The 20,271-nt window shown below is 44.3% G+C and overlaps 1 protein-coding gene across 2 annotated transcripts in view; it reads right to left on the bottom strand.

The window, feature by feature from the left end:
* The window catches only part of LOC131130132 (TLE family member 5), a 39,453-nt gene that overhangs the window by 13,739 nt on the left and 5,443 nt on the right, over nt 1-20,271 (bottom strand). For both annotated transcript variants that reach the window (XM_058074328.2, XM_058074327.2), the window contains exons 2-3: nt 9,218-9,306; nt 4,033-4,096 (exon numbers count right to left, since the gene is read on the bottom strand). In XM_058074328.2, coding sequence (XP_057930311.1) covers nt 4,033-4,096; nt 9,218-9,306 — 153 coding nt within the window. The remainder of the gene's footprint in view (nt 1-4,032; nt 4,097-9,217; nt 9,307-20,271) is intronic.

Here is a 20,271-nt window from a genome sequence, read left to right as displayed (position 1 = left end):
TTTAATTTAGTCGTAAATTCGATGAAATGTGACACAGTATAAGCTAAGTGTCTGTTTATAAATATAAGTGGGAATAGAATTTTAATAGTGATCATTCTACTGTCTTGTCATCTCTCCTGGAATCTCTGATTGACTGATATGACAAATGTAAGAATATTACCTTAATACCTTTGTAACTATAAATTGTTAGAGGTACCTAGGCTAACATGCATAAATATAGAGGTAGTGATTATCATTATTATTATCATTAATTATTATTAATTATTACTTTACAATAAATAGTAATAATGTACAGCAAGACATCATTGCTTCAAAAATTGGTTTGAGCACAGACCTAAAACCTTGCTTCCTAATGCACAAGACTAGACACACACAAAATAATAAACACGTCTAAAAACCTCAGGTAGGGTTTAACAAGAAGAAACTGATGTTTGGGTTGGTCACCTGTCCAGACACAGTCTCAAGTTCTTGTTTTTTAATGCATAAGATTAGACACATGCAATCCAGAAAATAAGTAAATGTTACAAAAAAGTGGGCTAATAAATTGACACACAAAGACTGTAGATTTCTGAAAATAACAGATGAAATTTCTACACTGTACAAGAAGCAATGAAGTCTGTAAAATTAAATAATTAAAAATAAAAAATCACAAAATCTTCAACTACAATGATGAAAATGGTAATATTAATGATGATTATAATGATGGTAATGATGATGAAGATTATAACAATAATGATAATGATAATAAGAATAATATTACAATGATAATAATAACAGGGGAAACAAGACAGTGGCATGAACATGATTATATCTTGCAAAAAGGGGTAGGCATTTATAAGCTTTTGCTTCAGCCTACTCCTTTTGGGCTTGCTATCAGATAGTTGAATACAAATGTAAATAATGGAAAGTTATATTTTGATTTTGATTGATGTAAGAAATGCACTGTTATGATTCATATATTTGCCCAAATAAAGAGAAAAATAAAAATAAAAAAATTGTTGGTGTTTAGAGCCTGGAGGACAGTGGCTGTGTTCGAAACCGCATATTTACTACTCATGCTACTCATACAAACTCTTTAAGGATGCAGTGTGTCTACACTGGCAGTATGCCATTTTTGAGTATGCGAGAAGTTCCCGGATGCATACTGCATTCGCCAGAAATGTTGAGTATGTCTCATCAGCTTACTACTCACACTCAAATTACCCAGGATGCAACACAACGTGACGTCATCGCGAAAAAAACCCAAAACATTGGCTCAACACTGAGCAGCAGCATGGACCAAACGGCGGTGTCAACAGGATATGTTGCGAGTTGGTTCGCTTCTTGTTTTCAAAGTAAAAGCAGTGATTTATCACTATGTTTTTTTGTATGAGAAAAGTAAGGGGGTGTTTTATTTTGTGAAAATAACCGAAAGTGCGTTGCTCACTTCAGCTAGCTTAAATTGTGGGTATGCAGTATGGAGTGTGGATATTATGGGCATGGAAGTATGTCGTAGTTAATATGCGGTTTCAAACACAGCCATCGTCCTGTGTCCATTTGAAATAAAAATGCTGACTCATTGACAGCCATCCTGACACGGGTGTAATTCAGCCACGGCCAAACTCCCACGGTGTGAGAGTGGTTAGCACGCAGGCCTCACAGCTAGGAGACCCAAGTTCAATCCCACCCTCGGCCATCTCTGTGTGGAGTTTGCATGTTCTCCCCGTGCATGTGTGGGTTTTCTCCGGGTACTCCGGCTTCCTCCCACATTCCAAAAACATGTTAGCTTCATTGGCCACTCCAAATGTCCATAGGTATGAATGTGAGTGTGAATGGTTGTTTGTCTATATGTGCCCTGTGATTGGCTGGCCACCAGTCCAGGGGGTGAATGAATGAAGATATGAATGTCCTATTGTCTCTGATTACGTCTACTATATTGGCTAATAGGAGTGTAAAGGTGACCATAGGGGTGTTATTTCATGTCTAGAGGGCTCTAGTAATGTTAAAACGTGTATTTAGAAGGTCATAAACAGGTTTTCTATCCTGCTTGGAGGAAATTCACTCATCGCAGTTGGGTCTGTTACCAATGAAATGACTGTACACCACTTAGCCTTTCACTGCCTGTGTGTGTTTACTGTATGGAGCTGCCATCAAGCTGAGTCTGTGCAGACCAAGAGGAGGTGTGTGTGTGAGTGTGTGTGTGTGTGAGTGTGTGTGTTGGCGGCACAGATTAGATGAGATTAAAGCTAGTCAGAGGATCAATTAGAGGCGAAACATCAGAAGGCTACATTGCCAGATACAATGAGATTAGCCCCGAGCCGTGTGTGTGTGTGTGTGTGTGTGTGTGTGTGTGTGTGTATACATGTATGTGAGGAGAGGGAAAAGAAGATGCAGGGCAGGATAAAAGCAAAAAAAGGGGGGCGGGGGGGGTGAGTGAGTGTGTTTGTGTTCGAAGGGAGGTGTTTGTGTGATTTCAAGTGATTAGCTTGTAGGATCGAGCAATGATAAAGACTAAGTAGAAATACTTGCTAAAAATGATTCACATGATTCTGGAAGTATTATTTGAACATTCCACCACATACGATTAGTCTTATGTTTTTCTCTTTCACTACTTACTCTCTTTATCACATCTATAGTATTTGCTATGCACCTAAATACCATGGATGACACCAGTTACTCTACCTACCTACCTGGAGTTACTCTACCTATCCACATACAACATGAATGCATGATGGATGGATGGATGGATGGATGAATGGATGGATGAATGGATGGATGCCTTGATGATGGATGGATGAGTGGATGGATGCATAGGTGGATGCATGATGGATGGATTAATGATGGATGGATGATGGAGGGATGGATGGATGCATGATGGATAGATGATGGAGGGATGGATGGATGACAGATGATGGATGAATGGATGGATGAATGGATGGATGCCTTGATGATGGATGGATGAGTGGATGGATGCATAGGTGGATGCATGGTGGATGGATTAATGATGGATGGATGATGGAGGGATGGATGGATGCATGATGGATAGATGATGGAGGGATGGATGGATGACAGATGATGGATGAATGGATGGATGACAGATGTATGTATGGATGGAAGTATGGATGGAAGTATGGATGATGGAAGTATGGATGGATGGATGGATGATGGAAGTATGGATGGATGGATGGATGATGCAGGGTTTCAGCTACATGTAAGTGATCATGGTGGCCCGCCAATATAAATGAAAGCCGCTGTGACACCTTAAAAGGAACGTTGTTAAGTAATATATTGTATGACTGTCTACACTCCTTATGCTCTATACATACACGATATGACCAAAAGTATTTGCCCACCTGCCGTGACTCACATATGAACTTAAGTACCATCCCATTCCTAACCCATAGAATTCAATATGGTGTCAGCCCTAGTTGTGAGGTCTGGGCACTAACCACTCACCGCCGTGCAGCCCTTCATACAAGTATTGATAATTTTAATTTTAATTTTAATTTTAATTTTAATTTTAATTTTAATTTTAATTTTAATTTTAATTTTAATTTTAATTTTAATTTTAATTTTAATTTTAATTTTAATTTTAATTTTAATTTTAATTTTAATTTTAATTTTAATTTTAATTAATTTTTTGAATCCTCAAAATAAAAATGACATCATAATTTGAAACATAATTTATTAATATTGTAATGAAGTTAAACTTGAGGCGGCATCATACAACAGAGTAGTCACGTGGTGCGTCATTCCCTACAGGATGCGCTGCAGGGAAAATAAACATTTGATTATGAAGGCTCATTATGTATTTGTAGCCAACTTAGTCATTTTGATAGTAGGCTAATATAGCTAATATAGATACATAGCGCATGTGTTGCCTTCATTATAAGGCTTAGTAAAGCTTTTGATTTTTTGCGGCTCCAGGCATATTTGTTTTTTGTTTTTTTTGTCCAATATGGTGGCTCTTTCACCATTTTGGGTTGCCGACCCCTGCCCTTGACCATTGGACCCAGATGGCTGGATAGTTGGATTGAGGGCAGCTTGACTCACCATGATGTAGTGACGTTGCATCTCTGACTTCTCACTGGCCAACTTGTCACACTCGAGCTTGAGGCTGGAAAAGAAAGGAAGAGGAAGGGAGTGAGACACAAGTAGAGCATTGCTGCATCGGTCACCTCAGTCAACATCACTACTTCCACTTTTGGCAGCGTCAGCACCGCCTCCCTTGTCAGCCTTGCCATCTTCATCATCATTACTGTCCTCATCCTGACCTTCATCATCAGCACCAACATGGAGCGGTAACATCTCCACATCTCCACGATGCCAGCTGACACGTGCAGGTCAAAGTCCATGTGAACTCTGCTCACATGCTATGTGAGAATGTCTGCTGTAAAAAAAATGTAAAACCACATAAATCAATCTAAAAATAGCGCCTGAGCGTCCCCGGTGAGCCGCTTCCCTGCGACAGCCATTAGCTATAATCACGTCAGCGCTGATGACACACGAGGTGACAGGACAAAGGAGGACACGTCAACAAGTCAGGCAGTTGGTAAAGTGGAAAAGACAGGAGGTAGGAGGAAAGGTGTAAAGAAAATCTGTTGATGGAAGGAGCTGGTTCCGACACAGTGGTCTGACAGGGTATGATCTGATGTGGGGACGGGATGATGTAAAGATAGGTTCACATCAGGCTGCACGTCTACAATCTCTGATGGGGTGTGCACATTTCTGTCAGGAAGCAAAGGCTCCATTAGAGCTGGGGCTGCGTAGGAGCTGTGTCATCGTCACACAGATTATACTGTCAGATTACTCACAGTTAGCTTCACTTTTGGCATTTTGCTAATCCGCATGTCAGAGCGTACGCCCTTTGGTCATCGTAGCATGTTGATACGCGGCGGCCTGCAGCGCTTTTTTAGCAGAAGAATACACCATGTGCAGCTCAAGCTCCATTACTGTTAACATCCTCTGCCTGGTACACCGCCATGTTTGTTTACCTGAGCGATAGTACAACCATGGTGTCAACAGCAAGAGCAAGTTTATCACGGCTGGAGCCATCAACTATAAATGTCTTATTTATCGTTTGCTTTTATCAATGGAACAATGTAGAAGATGACTACAAATAATATATAACATATTTAATGTGAGGGACCTTTAAATTATGTATAATGTGAACAAAGGAAGTCTATTTGAGTTGTTTTGCAATGTTCATTTTTTGTGACTAGAAATACTGAGTAACATTTATGTCCATCGACTGTATTCTTTATTTAGCATATTTAGCATACCGATAACGTGAATTTCTGATGGCACTGGTCCTGCTGCCCTTTCTGTCACCCGTTCTGTTGAACATTTTTATGGACAGAATTTGTAGGTGCAGCCAAGGCGTCAAAAGCAGCCCGGTTTGGGGGTCTTAGGATCTTATCTCTGCTGTTAGCAGACGATGAGGTCCTGATGGCCTCATCAGACTGTGACCATCAGCATTTACTGGGGCGGTTTGCAAATCCGAGACTGTGATTCTCATTGGGGAAAAGGGTGGTTTGCTCCCACTGGGTTGGGAGGGTGGAGGAGTTAAAGTATCACGTGGTCTTGTTCACAAGTGAGCCAAGGTTGGAGTTTGAGGTCGACAGAAGGATCGGCACAGCATCTGCGGAAATGCGGTCGCTGTACCGAACCGTCATGTGAAGAGGGAGCTGAGCCAGAAGGCAAAGCTCTCATCTACGTTCCCACTCTCACCTATGGTCATGAGCTGCGTATCATGACCGAAGGTTATGTTTAAACCCTTGGTACCGAGGTTGTGGAAGACCCCACTCCTTGTGTATGAAGCAGGCACACCTCCCTACCTAACTACTCCATCTCACGGGCTGAACCTCCCCAGCTGAGGGTGAATCCTCAAAGTCAGGTATTCCCAGCCTAGTTGTGCATCCAGACCCTGCAAGATCCAGTAACCGATTTACGTATGTATGACCCTCTACCCTCCCTCTAGATCAGGGGTGGGCAAATATTTTGACTCGTGGGCCGCATTGAGTTAACAAAATTGTCCAGGGGGCCAGAACATGTATTTAACACACACATTTTCCTTGAATGATTTGTCTAATTGTAGCTGTATGTTCTCATGTGGCTTTTTTCAGGAGCACTTTAAACATCAAACTATGTCACTAAATTTTACATTTAAAAAAAAATGACTAAATAAGACATGTTGCCAGTTTGTATGTTAAAAGTTGAAATACTGAAAAAGCAACTGGCGGGCCGGATTCAAACACTTGGTGGGCCGCATGTGGCCCCCGGGCCGTAGTTTGCCCACCCCTGCTCTAGATGGTGCGTTGCTTCTGGTAAGGACCTGGGAATTACCAATGGTATTTCGACTATTTCTACCTGGTTGATGATTCTAAGCACTACACGTCACCTTGGGGTCATTTCCAGGTCGCACCGTAAGATAGGGTGAGAGGCTCAATCATCCGGGAGGAGCTCAGAGTGGAGCTGCTGCTCCTTCACACAGAGAGGAGCCAGTGGAGGTGGCTCGGGCATCCACTGAGTGCCACCCATGAGTGAAAGTACGCAGAAGAATACACGCTCTTATTTTCCAGCATCGATTTTGTCTATAAAAAAACGTTTGGGACCAAAGTCGTGTACGCACATTTTACCAGTGCTGACAAGCTTTCTAAATGAGGCCACTGATCTGCAGATTAGCGATTAGCATCATCTTTCCTTGCTGCTGACAGCCTGCACACCCAAAGCAATAATGACTGGAAAGCACAGAGCAATGGGGGTGTCATCTGAAGGCAATCTGTTTTTTGTGTAAATCTTACACGGATTCACCAATGCACGGCTAACGCATCCCACATGACCGCTGCTGTTGCCGCCTGAATCCAAAATGCTCGGCTTTCTGCTCCTCAAGTGTACGTTTGTAGGCTGTGTGCTGATTGTCATGGCAACACCCCCCACCCCTGTCAGTCTACCTGGGATTGGCTTTTGTGATTGGTGCTCATCAGCCCCCAGGCATGCACCGCTGCTCTCAAAAGACACTTTGATGGAGTTTTATTGCTGATTCTACCCTCTCTAAATCGCTCCTGCTGTCATCTTTATTTTGATTTATGTATTCCCTGATCTATTTATGCATGTGAGCGAGGGAGGGGAGGCGAGGAAGGGAATTAGGAGGAGGAGGAGGAAGACAAAGACAGATACAATGGCTGCTCGTATTCCCAAGGGAGCGCCTGTTGTACATTTGCCTTTTAAAGGCTTGCACAACAGACAGGCACAGCGCTGCAGCAGATCACTACAAAGCTTCCACTGTGACTCCCTCACCACCCTGCCTATCTCACCCCCCCCCCCAACCCCCTCCCTCCTGAGTCAACAGGCAGGCACTGTATGCATGTTCTCTGTCAAGAGTCGGGGAAAAAAACCTTTTCATTCAACGCCGCTTAGGCTGTCTGAAGGGGGCTGTGTTGGGGGGGTTAAACGCTGCTGCTCACCATTGTGGGAATTACCCAAACCAAAGGAAGTAAAAATACGGCCAGAATGTCATCACCCAAGATCAGGTAGAAAGGAACAAAAAGGAAGACCTTCAAGAGTCTCACCTGTTTGGATACACTAGAGTCGGGTTGGGTCGTTTTGGCTCAAATCTAAATCACACTTAATTTAGTCTTCATTTAGATCCCACATGCCTGGGAAACAGTCTTTTGGACAGCCTGGCATCTGTGGCAGACCAAAGGACACTGAGGAGGTTCCGTTCCATCACGGACAACTTTTAAAGGGGACCTATTTTCTGACCTATAAATGTAGGTGGTATATAGGTGTTCAACCATGTCAAACTTTCAGATAATGAGGTTTGTACATTTGGAAGTGAGCTCTGACAGAAGTTTAGGATGGCTCTGAACACTCGGATACAGAATTTATTGTAACACCAGGCTGTCACAGGGAGCCAGGCTTCAAGCCGGACCATTGCGCTCTAGGACTGCCCTCCCCACAGCCACACTTAGCTATGGCTCCCAGGAAGTCTTTCTACCAGGCAAGCTCAAGCAGAAGTGGTTGGTGTTGGCGATTCCCGGCAAGAGAAACATATTTTCATCTGTCAATGGCATTTGACACAAAGGTGTTTTTGTGAACATGAACGTGAAATATCTGCCAAACGGCTGCTGAAGACAGAAGTGGTGCGTTCTAGCCGGTAAAGGTGCATGCAAGTCATACACACTATGCTTGCCCTGAGTAAACACGGACCGACATTACCACTCTCTGAGTTCATACACGGTAAGTCAGGAGTCTCCAGCCAGTAGATCATGAGCTACAGTACGTACCTGTAGCTCCTAACCACTTCAAGCAGCTCTCCAAAGGCTTTATTCATTTATCAACTCCTATATACAAGTAGAAAGTAGGGTTCAGCAGTGGGTATCCAATCACAGCGGAGTGGGCCATGTGTGGAATAAATGAAAACAGACTGTTTAGAAATCCAGCTGGAATAGGTGCAGATTCTGGAAGATCTAGAAATCTTTCTGTTAGGGTTATTGTGTGTAGCAAAGGGCCCACAATCAGCATCATAGGTCCCCTTTGGGTGATTACCTTTATTTTGACATTTTGGAAGAGCTGCTCGAAATGAAATTCCTCTTGGAGATGAACGAAGTCTGTCTGTCCAATTGAACCTCCAACCTCCATTTCAGTTCACGTATAATTATCCAAGTCCCAACTATTTATTATTTTTCTTACTTAATATATATGAAATTATTGTTATTGTTATGTTTTTTTGCACGGTGTTTCTAGTTGTTAGTGCGCCATCTCTGTGTGGAGTTTGCATGTTCTCCCCGTGCATGCGCAGGTCTTCTCTGGGTACTCCGGTTTCCTCCCACATTCCAAAAACATGCTAGGTTAATTGGCCACTCCAAATTGTCCATAGGTATGAATGTGAGTGTGAATGGTTGTCTGTCTATATGTGCCCTGTGATTGGCTGGCCACCAGTCCAGGTTGTACCCCGCCTCTCACCCGAAGACAGCTGGGATAGGCTCCAGCACTCCTACGACCCTCGTGAGGATAACTGGCAGAAAATTAATGAATGAATTATGTTTTTTTTTTCATCATAAGAACGTTCATCAAAATGAGAGACTTGTAATAGTCCAGTTTGTTAGTTCCTACAGTGGCATCAGTGGACATTCAGCCCAGATCAACATCCTAACATTTCTACAGTGGACCCTGAAGGTCGTGTGACAGCTTTATGTGGAAAGAAGGTGCATTTTGCTTCGTGGGTGATGTGTACCTGTGGTACTGTGCTTGGAGGAACTGGAACTCATCCTTGATCCTGTCACACGAGTCAGACGTGGTGAACTTCAGCTGCTGTGATGAAGCCTGCCCAGGAGGACAAAACACCACACCAGATTAGCACAACATTCCCCTCAAACCAGGCTGGGCGAAATGGACACAAACTCACATCCCAGTATATTGACATTGAATGTCCATATACAATATAGTATAGCCCAACATTTTTTTCCACCAAGTGAAAGAAATAATTTGATCCAGACTGGCCTCCAGCCTCCAAGAGAGCGAGTCCCAATGAGGTTTGAGTGTAAAGATAATCATTTCATGAAGACTACATTTACGTTAGCGATGCCATTCTGTAAAACAGGCCCAGATCCACTTTGGGGAAGTGTGGATCTCCACTATGCAGAGTGACAACTCCCAGAAAAAGCAGCTAAATTTGTTGCTAGTGCCGTTTGAGGAAATATGGGGCCGAGAGGATTCAGAATGTTGCCAGTTTTAGCCAGAGTGGCCAAGTTGGCAACACCGAAACTTGTCATTTCCTTCATGTTCTTCTGCTCCGTCCTTTCTCTCTCCTCCTGTATGCAAGGAGTGGGGCAGGGCAAGAGGAGCGCTGACACACGGTCTACAAATCCAGTCTACATCCATTACGACAAAACATTTGTTTTTCATATCCTGCATAAAAATAGAGGGGGCAGCCATATTTGAAGTAGAAATAGGGCCACCTCCCCAGCATAACGAGCCAGAACGATCATTCTTCACCACGCTTGACTAATGCTGTTTGGACTCCTTGTAAATCTGTCCACTTTACGTCTGCTGGTGTCAAAGCCACCCAGGGACCACATCTCTTGGTGCCACAGCTGGGGAAAGTTAACATCTTCCCAGTAAGAAAAAACTGGTGCTATTAGGGATAGCTTGCCCCCCCCCTCCCATGCCACTCAGCAAACACGCACCTCAGCAGTCACACAAGCACAGCCATGCAATACAATGACCACAACTTCAGTCACTTCCACTCCAGGCATGCATTTGGTTGATACTGAGGCGAGACCCACAGACATTCCCCACAGAACCGGCTTAGTCACCCTGAGACCCGTGCCATTCTACCATCTGAGAAGCATCCACATCAAATCTTCAGGAGTAACGCAACCTATCTAAGGGGCTATCCGCACGCAAACATTTCCAGGTCAAAGGCGTCCAGTATTTTATGCTGTCAGCCTTTCGTCCACACCGTTATGGGTGCCATTCCATTCCATTCTCCTCCGCTTACCCAGGTCTGGGTGGCGGGGTCAGCAGTTAGGGAAGCCCAGAATCCCGGCCCCCAGGAACCTCCTCCAGCTCCAAAGGGAGGAAACCAAGGGGTTACCAGGCCAGCTGTGAGACATAATCCCTCCAGCGTGTCCTGGGTCTGCCCCGGGGCCTTCTGGTTATGGGTGCCCTGTAAAGCTCTGTAAACCAGCAAAACCACTGGTTTTCAGAAACAATGACATCACCAACCCGTCGCCAACCTTTCACCGTCATGTGACCAGAAGTGACTTTTGATGACAAGCCAACATAATACGTGAAGATTCGTACTGGCATGACTCACCCCTGTCCACATTTTCTTCTTCCCCAAAACAACTTGTAGAAGTCCTTAAGCCAAGACAAGTTGGTCCGGTTTATGTCAACCATGTCTGTGATACCGTCAGCCAGGTATCCTTTGGGCGTCACTGTATCCTTTGGCCAAGGAATCGATTCAACCTATTCATCCTCTAAAGGACGAGACAACCTGAACAGTACAGCTGCGATGGATTCAAGCCCCGCGAATCATGGTCAAGATGTTTCTCTTGTCTCTAAAAAAACAACTTAAGCCCACGTGCACATTAGAGTGGACCACAAGGGAACTTTTTTGGCATGTCGTCCATCATCCACAATGATGGAGTCAGCTTTCTGCTAGCGTTACCTTTGGCTAGCAGCCTGGGGCATCGGGAGCCAGTGTGTGCTCAAGCTAGTTGCTAGCCGGCTAGTAGCTAGCCACTGTGGTGTGGCCAGGCGTTGTCGACTGTTGTGTGAACAGATAAGTCACTGTGAAGGTTCTGTTGTGCATGAAAAGTGTTTCATGCTAAAGATATCACTGATATTGTGTGGTGAAAGAATGGGCAGGGACTGTGAAACGTTTGGGAACCCACTGCACCATAGCAATTAACAAAAATCCCCAATTTCTTCTTTCTGTTTACTGCATGGTGTGATGTGGTCAAGATGGATGGGTTAGCCTACCGTTCCGTCTCTGATTCAGCGTATGTCTGTGTGAAAGGGGCAAGAGTCTTCAACAAAAATCAGACAGAATGTCCATACGCTGCCGTGGATGACTTGAATCATCTCAGTGCTGCCATACGGAACCCTCCGTCTGCACAGAACAAGCTGTTGCTGTGAGACACGAGGCTGTAAAGTCAAACAAGCTATTTCCATTATCTCTGTGGACCGTGCTGGCGCAGGAAGACAATCATCAAACAGCAGCACAGCTATTTGGTTGTGTGCCACACTGAGCATGTGTCAACACACGGCACTTAACTGCAGGCCGCCTCACATATCACGCTGCGATAACTGCTCCCTGCACCGCTTGGCTTTGGCTTTCTGTGTGTGTGCCTGCAGGTTTGGACCCAGTGAGCCCAGGGCTGGAGTTGTTGCCCTAGATCTGCTTTGCGCCATGTCTAGCAACCATTTAAAATTGCATCCTTTTGAATGGCGGAAACAACATGAATTCACACTAAATCCACCTTTTCAAATGTCTGAGCAGATATTTGTGTTTCCATGGTCAGAAAGGCCAGGAAATAAAGCATCCATGATGTTTTTTGCAGTCAGCTGAGTGGTCAACATTCAACCATTAGTAGTCAAGTGTAGCACCAGTTAGGGTAGGTATTTTATTTCCAACAGAAAGCACATCTCACTCGACGTGGGTCATTTATATAGAATGTGTGATGCTACAGCTAAATGGCAGCAGGGGCCCACACATATTCAGCAGCCCACACTCCTTCAGCCTGGGTGCTACTGCTTTAAATGAAGTCCCAAAGTCCCAAAGCTCTACCTCCTACCATAAACACAGAATAAATGAACGGCTTGGCTTGTGGGACTCCTGAAGCAGCTGACAGGCTCCAGCAGGCTAAGCGCTACGTGGGTCTGGTCAAGGCAAAAACTCAGGAAGAGTTCGGTGAGGCCATGGGAGCACACCTTTCACCTCAGAAAGGGGACGCAGGGCCACGCTGTTTACAGTGGGGACGGAAGCCTGCTGACCTCGCCAGAGGCCGTTCTCTCCCACTGACATACCTTCCATAGAGGAAGCAGAGTCTGAAGACACGAACGCAGACCCTTACATCATCGTGACTGAGATATCTGGGGTGGTCACTCCGCATCAGGCTGAGACCGTCAGCATTTACTGGGGCGGTTTGCATCCCAGTGTTCAAGTATCCCGATGTCTTGTACAGACCTGAGGAACTGGACTTCCCAAGTGAGACTGCTGCCCCTGCGACCTGGACGAAAGGGGCACGATAAGTGGACGAAAATGGATGGATGGATTGAGCTAATGTTGTTGAAAAACTACTCATAGGATAAATAGTAAATAGTAGGGGTGTAAGGATTCATTCATCCAACTACATCCATTATATTCCTTCCATCCAACTACATCCATTTATATACAACTACATCCATTTATATACAACTACATCCATTTATGTACAACTACATTTTTTATTCCTCCCATCCAACTACATCCATTTATATTCCTCACATCCAACTACATCCATTATATTCCTCACATCCAACTACATCCATTTATATTCCTTACATCCAACTACATCCATTTTTATCCAACTACATCCATTTATATTCCTCACATCCAACTACATCCATTATATTCCTCACATCCAACTACATCCATTTATATTCCTTACATCCAACTACATCCATTTTTATCCAACTATATCCATTTATAGTCCTCCCATCCAACTACATCTATTTATATTCTTCCATCCAACGACAGCCATTATATTGCTCCCATCCAACTACATCCATTTGTATTCTTTCCATCCAACTACATCCATTTGTATTCTTTCCATCCAACTACATCCATTATATTCCTACCGTCCAACTACATAATTTATATCCCTCCCATCCAACTACATCATTTATATTCCTCCCATCCAAATACATCCAATTATATTCCTCACATCCAACCACATCCATTTATATGTATTCTTTCCATCCAACTACATCCATTATCTTCTTACCATCCAACTACATTCATTATATTCCTACCATCTAACTACATCCATTATATCCCTCCCATCCAACTACATCTATGTATATTCCTCCCATCCAACTACATCCATTTATATTCTTTCCATCCAACTACATCCATTATATTCCTCCCATCCAACTACATCCATTTATATTCCTCATATCCAACTACATCCATTTATGTCCAATTACATCCATTATATTCCTCCCATCCAACTCCATCTATTATATTCTTAGCATCCAACTAAATCCATTATATTCCTCCCATCCAACTACATCCATTTATATTCTTTCCATCCAACTACATCGATCTGTGTTTGGCAAGTGTAGAAAACACATTTCATTCAGGAAGTGAAAGCCATCAAACTACTGACGTCAACTGATGACTTCTGATGTAAGTCATGTCATGTGACTGTGTGTACTGTATGTGGATGTTAGTACAGTACATGTGTGTACAGCATGTAGTACATCAGCCTACGTGTAGTGTAGTACATGTGTGTGGGGTCCTCCTTAGTTTGAGTTGTAGCTTGGACAGTTCTAAAAGGAAGTGTGATTGTTACACGTTAACTGATCATGCCTTTTGTTCAAGCATTGATATTTCACCCTTTGTTCTGTGGTCCTTGAACACACCATAGAAACATACAGTAGTTTGATACCTGAAATGTGTGTGAGGCACGCCAGTCAACAATGGCGATCAAAGACAGAAGGGGAAGATTCTAGAGCTGAATGTAATCTAATCATTTTTATTGCAAATGTTGATTGGAAATCTGAGGAGGATCTCCATGCGTGTTCCAGATCTGCCTGGACCAAAGCACGGTGTTGTACAGGAGCAGCTGGCAACAGACGGATGTCCAGGATATTCATCAAACACTGGAGCGGTACCGTGATGCACACCATCTGCTGAGGTGAAAAAGGTGTATGCATCCTGCAAAATAAATAACCATGGGGCCAAAACTAGCAAGTTTTAGCACTGACCAGGTGTGTGTGTGTGTGTGTGTGTGTGTGTGTGCAGAGCGTGATGAGCTTGTGAAGATGATGCTTGGCTGCTAGAGGGCCAAATATCCAGTGCCATGAATCATGCAGCCCACACGGCCTCTCCGTCTCACAGAGGCAGCACTTAAATGTAGGACAAGCTCTAATTCCATTCTGCCCTGCTCCTGTGAGACGTCATTAAAGCATTAAAAAGCTTTGTGCACCGGCCAGGCAATTGAGACAGTCTTCAGCGAATAAATGGGATTTGTCGTTTCAGGAAATTACTGCCCCGCCTTCCATCCCATCCCACCTGAAATCTACTCAGAGACCCCCCCCCACACACCACACACTGCACACACACACACGCCCTCTTCCTTGCCTCATCATTGCCACCTTTGTGAAGCTGATTGCAAAACATCATGTATGTTTTTAAACAAGAAGGTGGAAGTGTTAAAGGCAACGCTAGGAGAAAATTAAGGTTGCGTTTGTTTAACGTGTGCGTACACACACACACACACACACACACACACACACACACACAGAGAGAGTGCCAGCAGGATACATAGGAAACATCCTCCTCTGTATAAATCCTGCCTAAGGGCAGCAGGAGTGTGGGGATTGTATTTCCTGAAGCACTGCCTGACTGTTTACATCTCAGTCTGGTGTGTGTGTGTGTGTGTGTGTGTGTGTGTGTTGGGGGCAGGGACAGAGCGCAGAAATTGTAAGCACTCGCTAATGACTGGATGTTATCTCGTTCTCGCTCTTAAACGGCTGCGGAAAATCTCCGCTGGCTAATAGTTGGCCCATTTCTGGGCAGCGGGCTGTTGTGTTGTTTGCCATAGCAACAAGTCCAGTCAAGGACGTGATGATGGCAGCTCATCCGCTGGCTGTGTCTGTCTGTACCGCTCGCTTCCAATGTGCAGGCAAACAGAGAAAGGAAGCACCTCTTCAGAATATTCATCAGTATACTTCAGGCCAAGAGTTGATGTTTTAGCTAAGTTATGGTTCTTCCCCAGTTCAGGACACCAGGGGTCCTCAACCACTGGCTTGCAATCATGACAAAAAAAATCACATGGCAAACTTGGAAATAACTACAATCACATTTTATGTAAATGTCTAAATGTCTATCAATATGAGAAATATGTCTCCATATTTCAGTCCACAAATATTTTACATTTGCTAAGGTTTTTACTTATTTTTGTTGTCCTCCCACTTTGTTTGACAGTCCTTGGAGGGGACCTATGATGCTCATGTTACCCTTTGTATCGAGCTGTGGACTCCTACAGCAGCTACACACCATAACCAGCACACAAAGCTTTCTAGACCTTCCACAATCTGCACCTATTCAACTGGATTTCTTTGGATTCCTGCCAAAATGTTCTGTTTTAATGTATTCCACCCACAGCCCGCCTCCAGGCACGCCCACTCCGCTGTGGTTGATCACACTCCCGGGTGCTCATACAGATTTCTGGTATTGTGCAGCAAGCTGTGAAGCCAACTTTCTAGGAGTTGATAAACGGTATAGGAGTTGATGATAAGGGTGATGTATCTTTTTAAAATGTGGGCTTTTAACATCCAGCCATATATGTTGGATTCCCAATCCCATCCAGAAGTAGAGACTGGACAGTCCCAAGTTTCTCAAGACAAGAGGTTACTTCAAGATGTCTCTCAATGCTAAGTGGCTTGAGCATTTTGCAAAAAAATATGCAAAAATCTCCTTCATAAGAAACCCTTAGCTATGCTCAAATCCAATAAATCAAATAACCAAAAGCACAAAAAACTAAACATGAGCTAAAGTGCCCTGTTTCAAAGGCTTCTAAATGTCAGCAACAACTTGGGGGCAACAAATACTTGGGGGCATTTTGTTGGTTCAATGCCTGATTCCCGAGTGGTTAACACGCAGGCCACACAGGTCGGCCATCTCCGTGCGCCAGCCAATCCCAGGGCACATATAGACAAACAACCATTCACACTCACATTCATACCTATGGACAATTTGGAGTGGCCAATTAACCTAGCATGTTTTTGGAATGGGGGAGAAAACCGACGCATGCACGGGGAGAACATGCAAACTCCACACAGAGATGGCCGAGGGTGGAATTGAACCCTGGTCTCCTAGCTGTGAGGCCTGCGGTCTAACCACTCGATCGCCATATTTTCCAATAAATACTTCAGGATGTTTTTCCGAACATGAAGCTTCATGCAAGATGCACATTCCAAAAATATGACATAAAAGCGCTAAAATAAAGTAGGCCATCCTCTTTTGGAAAGAAATACAGAAAATCTAATCTAATCTTTTCCAACAACCTTTAGCAGTGCTCAAATTCACAGCAAAGAACATCCATCCATGGATGTATGCTGGAGCCTATCCCAGCTGTTTTGGGGGAGAGGGGCACATATAGACAAACAAACATTCCCACCCACATTCCTACCTATGGACAATTTGGATTGGCCAATGAAGCTAACATGTTTTTGGGATGGAGGAGGAGATTCCAACCCAGGCCTTCCCATCTCCAGGCTGCACAGATGGACGACTATACAACTGTAAAGTGGTATACTGTATACTGTCATCAAGGTAAGATCTGATGAGCTTATGGAGTACTAATGTGTATATTTGTCTGCTCCACAGCCTCAAGTTACTTCATGCTAGCACACAGCTTGTTCCAAAACCAACTCAACAAAGTCCAGGCTGGTACTGGTGGATGGTGGCTCTGTATTCATTTAATGTTTTTCATTTGATGTTCCTGTCTTAGTTTTACACAGTGCATCATAAATAATACAGTACAGTACAGTAAGATCATGAGATTTGTGGGAACACAAGCCAGTCTGTGGGTCCCAGAAGGTAGGGGACCACAGAAGTACGCTGATCTTCTTTTTGGAATTGAAATGGAACGTAAACATGTTTCCGTGTGAAAGAAATCATCTTTTATGAAGGATGCATCAAGTCAAAACATGGCCCGCTTGCTCCAAGCGGTGTCAAACCTCGGTTAGGTACGCCCTGGATGTCATGTTTGGCTTTTTGGCCTCAATTATTTTACGGAATAAACTACCATATTCAAGACAGGCGGCCTTGGTTTGTGATGCATCCTGTTAAGTCCTAGAAAACTATCTTCATTTCCACATGAGACGACATGACTATATTGACGCTGGGAGTTTCTCATTCATTCCTTCCCTCATTCATTCATTCATGGCCAGTTTTTTCTTGGCCAAGAAATCTTGTCATGTTATAATCTCATCGGATCCTGTGGCACCCCCACCAAGAAGAACCCCAATAGACAAATATCACAACAGACCACGTCCAAAACCCTGACCAAAGCTTGGCTGTGATAGATGTCTCAAGTGTGTGTGTTTGTGTGTGTGTACGTGTGTGTGTGTCTTCAGCTGCTGTGGACAGGGGCTTTGGAGCGCAGAAAGAGCCTAATCCTGTTTGGGCCAGGAATTTGATTTTGATTATTATCTCGCACGAACCAAGCCAAGGCTTAGCCCAAACCCCCTCCCCCACCCCCCACAGACACACACACCTCCCCCTTGCAGTCCCGACAGATTTGACCTCGTTAAGATGCTTTAAAGAGGATTATTCTACTTTTATCACTTGGAGTGAGCTGCCCTTGCAAACATAGACTTGGCTTGCAACTAGTTTGACCCCCCCAACCCCCCACCCCCACTCCATCGTGCAAGACCAGCCAAGCGTGCGGTAAAAAGGCACACAAACACGACACTTACGGCACACTGCCCTGCAGACACAGATGTACAAAATACACACACAAACATAGCTGTGACAAGGTAGTGGGGGGGGGGGCATTTCATTGCAACGCACACACACACACATGCACACACACAGGAAAGGAGTGCAGAGATTGCATAGGCGAGGGAAATGGGCAATTTGTCAAGAGTAGGGGAAAATGGTGAAGCAGACGGGGGCTGAGGGTTTGGAGAGCATGTCTGAGATTAAAGCCAGACGCGTGGATGGGGGGGGGCTTTAAGATTACACCCCGTATGGTTGTGCAGATGACTGATGTTTGCTTGTGAAAACCAAGGTTATTACTCCCAACAACATGAACGCAGAAGGAGAGGCAACCGATCAGTGAGATTAGTTTGCAGCCAAGAGATGGATCTGTGGATCCATGGATGGATTCATACCATGATAACACCAATCACTGGTTGGACGTGCTTTGCAGGACCTATTCCTCACACACGCTGCCGGCGGTATCTCCTGCTGTAACCACAGATGCCCTGGGGTACAGCCAATCACCAAACATCTATTTGTATTGAGTTGTGGACTCCTGTAGAGCAGCTACACGCAATAACACACACACAAAGCTTTCTGGATCTTCCACAATCTGCACCTATTCCAGCTGAATTGATTTCATGCTTCATGTGAAAACTGTCTATTTTCATTTAGTTATTCCACTTCACTGTGGTTGGTCACAACCCTAAGGAGTTGATAATAAAAGGTGATGTATCTTTTTAAAATGTGGCCTTTTAACATATGTCATATGTGTTGGATTCACAATCCCATGCGGAAGTAGAGGCTGGACAGTCCCAAGTTTCTCAAGAAAAGAGGTTACTTCAATACATCTCTCAACACTAAGTAGCTTTAGCATTTTAGCCTTAGCTTTTCTACAGCACGGCTAACGTCTAATGTGTTTTGGGACTACCAGTGTGTAAAAAACTCTGGTAGAGCCACTAATTGTGGTGGGAAAAGGCTGTTAGCAACCCTGCGTCCTCAACACAGACAAGTGCTTTTGCTCCATGACTTCCAGAAAATAAAGACACTGATAAACTGTTACTTACTGCGGGCCCTTCTGACTCTTCCACACCACCAAGTAACGTTGGAAAAGCGTAGGGCTTCAGCAAGTTTGTGGGCTAGTCCAGCTGCATAGTGGCCCATGTTCCCTAAACAGTCCAGTGAGAAATGCCCTTGAGAGATGAAAATGTATTTCTTTTGCCGGTAGATAATCAGGAACTCCAACCACTTGGTGGCGTCTTTAGCAATTTCCCTTACACCCAAAGAAACACTTCCTGGGAGACATTGCTAACACCGTAAACAGAGAAGCAGGACTTGGGGGAGGGCAGAGGGTGTATCTGGCCTACAGACATGCCCATATAAGGAAGCTGCGCACTCTGATGTCACAGAGAGCTAGTTTTAGAAAAAAAACTTCTTTCAGGGCCCACCTCCAAATGCACAAACCTGATTATGTGAAACTTTGGCATGGTTTAACACCAGTAGTAGTTAGGTTTAACACTCTAACTACATTTATAGGTCAGAATAGTCGGGTCCTTTTAAGAAGAAACCTCTCCACACACACACACACACACACACACACACACATGCAGTTTCGTAGTGTATTGGGGGTCATGTTTGAGTTGGAGCACATATCTGTAGTGACGGAGTATAATGCAATGTTGCTGATGTCCTTCGACAGGTTTCCTTTGACTCGGTGATATGGTTGAGGAATGGCTGTTTGTCACGTTCTCTTTGTGACGTTCTCCCAGGCAGTCTGTTGAACATTTCCTGAAATGTTGGCTTCGCAGTTGTATTGAAAGGCTGCCATGTCTTGTGCAATGTAGCAAGCAACAGTGCCTGTGAGCCTTTGTTTGATATTTACTTTGCTGATCTAACGCTTCTGCTGCGCATCCACACTGGAGCTGTGTCAGTCCACTTAGAAACTATGGCTGTTGTGCCTTCATTCATATTAGCGTGTGCTTGCTAACTGCTAGCACTCAGTTGTGGATCCACTCAGTAGTAGCCCCGCCTCCACAGAATGGGGGCTGAAAGGTGGGTGGAGTCTCTCTGTTCATTCTGCTACAGCG

This window comes from Doryrhamphus excisus, linkage group LG4 (assembly GCF_037039965.1).
Source record: "Doryrhamphus excisus strain RoL-2023G ecotype Guam linkage group LG4, RoL_Dexc_Guam_v1.1, whole genome shotgun sequence".
NCBI classification, from domain to species: domain Eukaryota; kingdom Metazoa; phylum Chordata; class Actinopteri; order Syngnathiformes; family Syngnathidae; genus Doryrhamphus; species Doryrhamphus excisus.
This window is presented reverse-complemented; position numbering and strand designations above follow the sequence as displayed.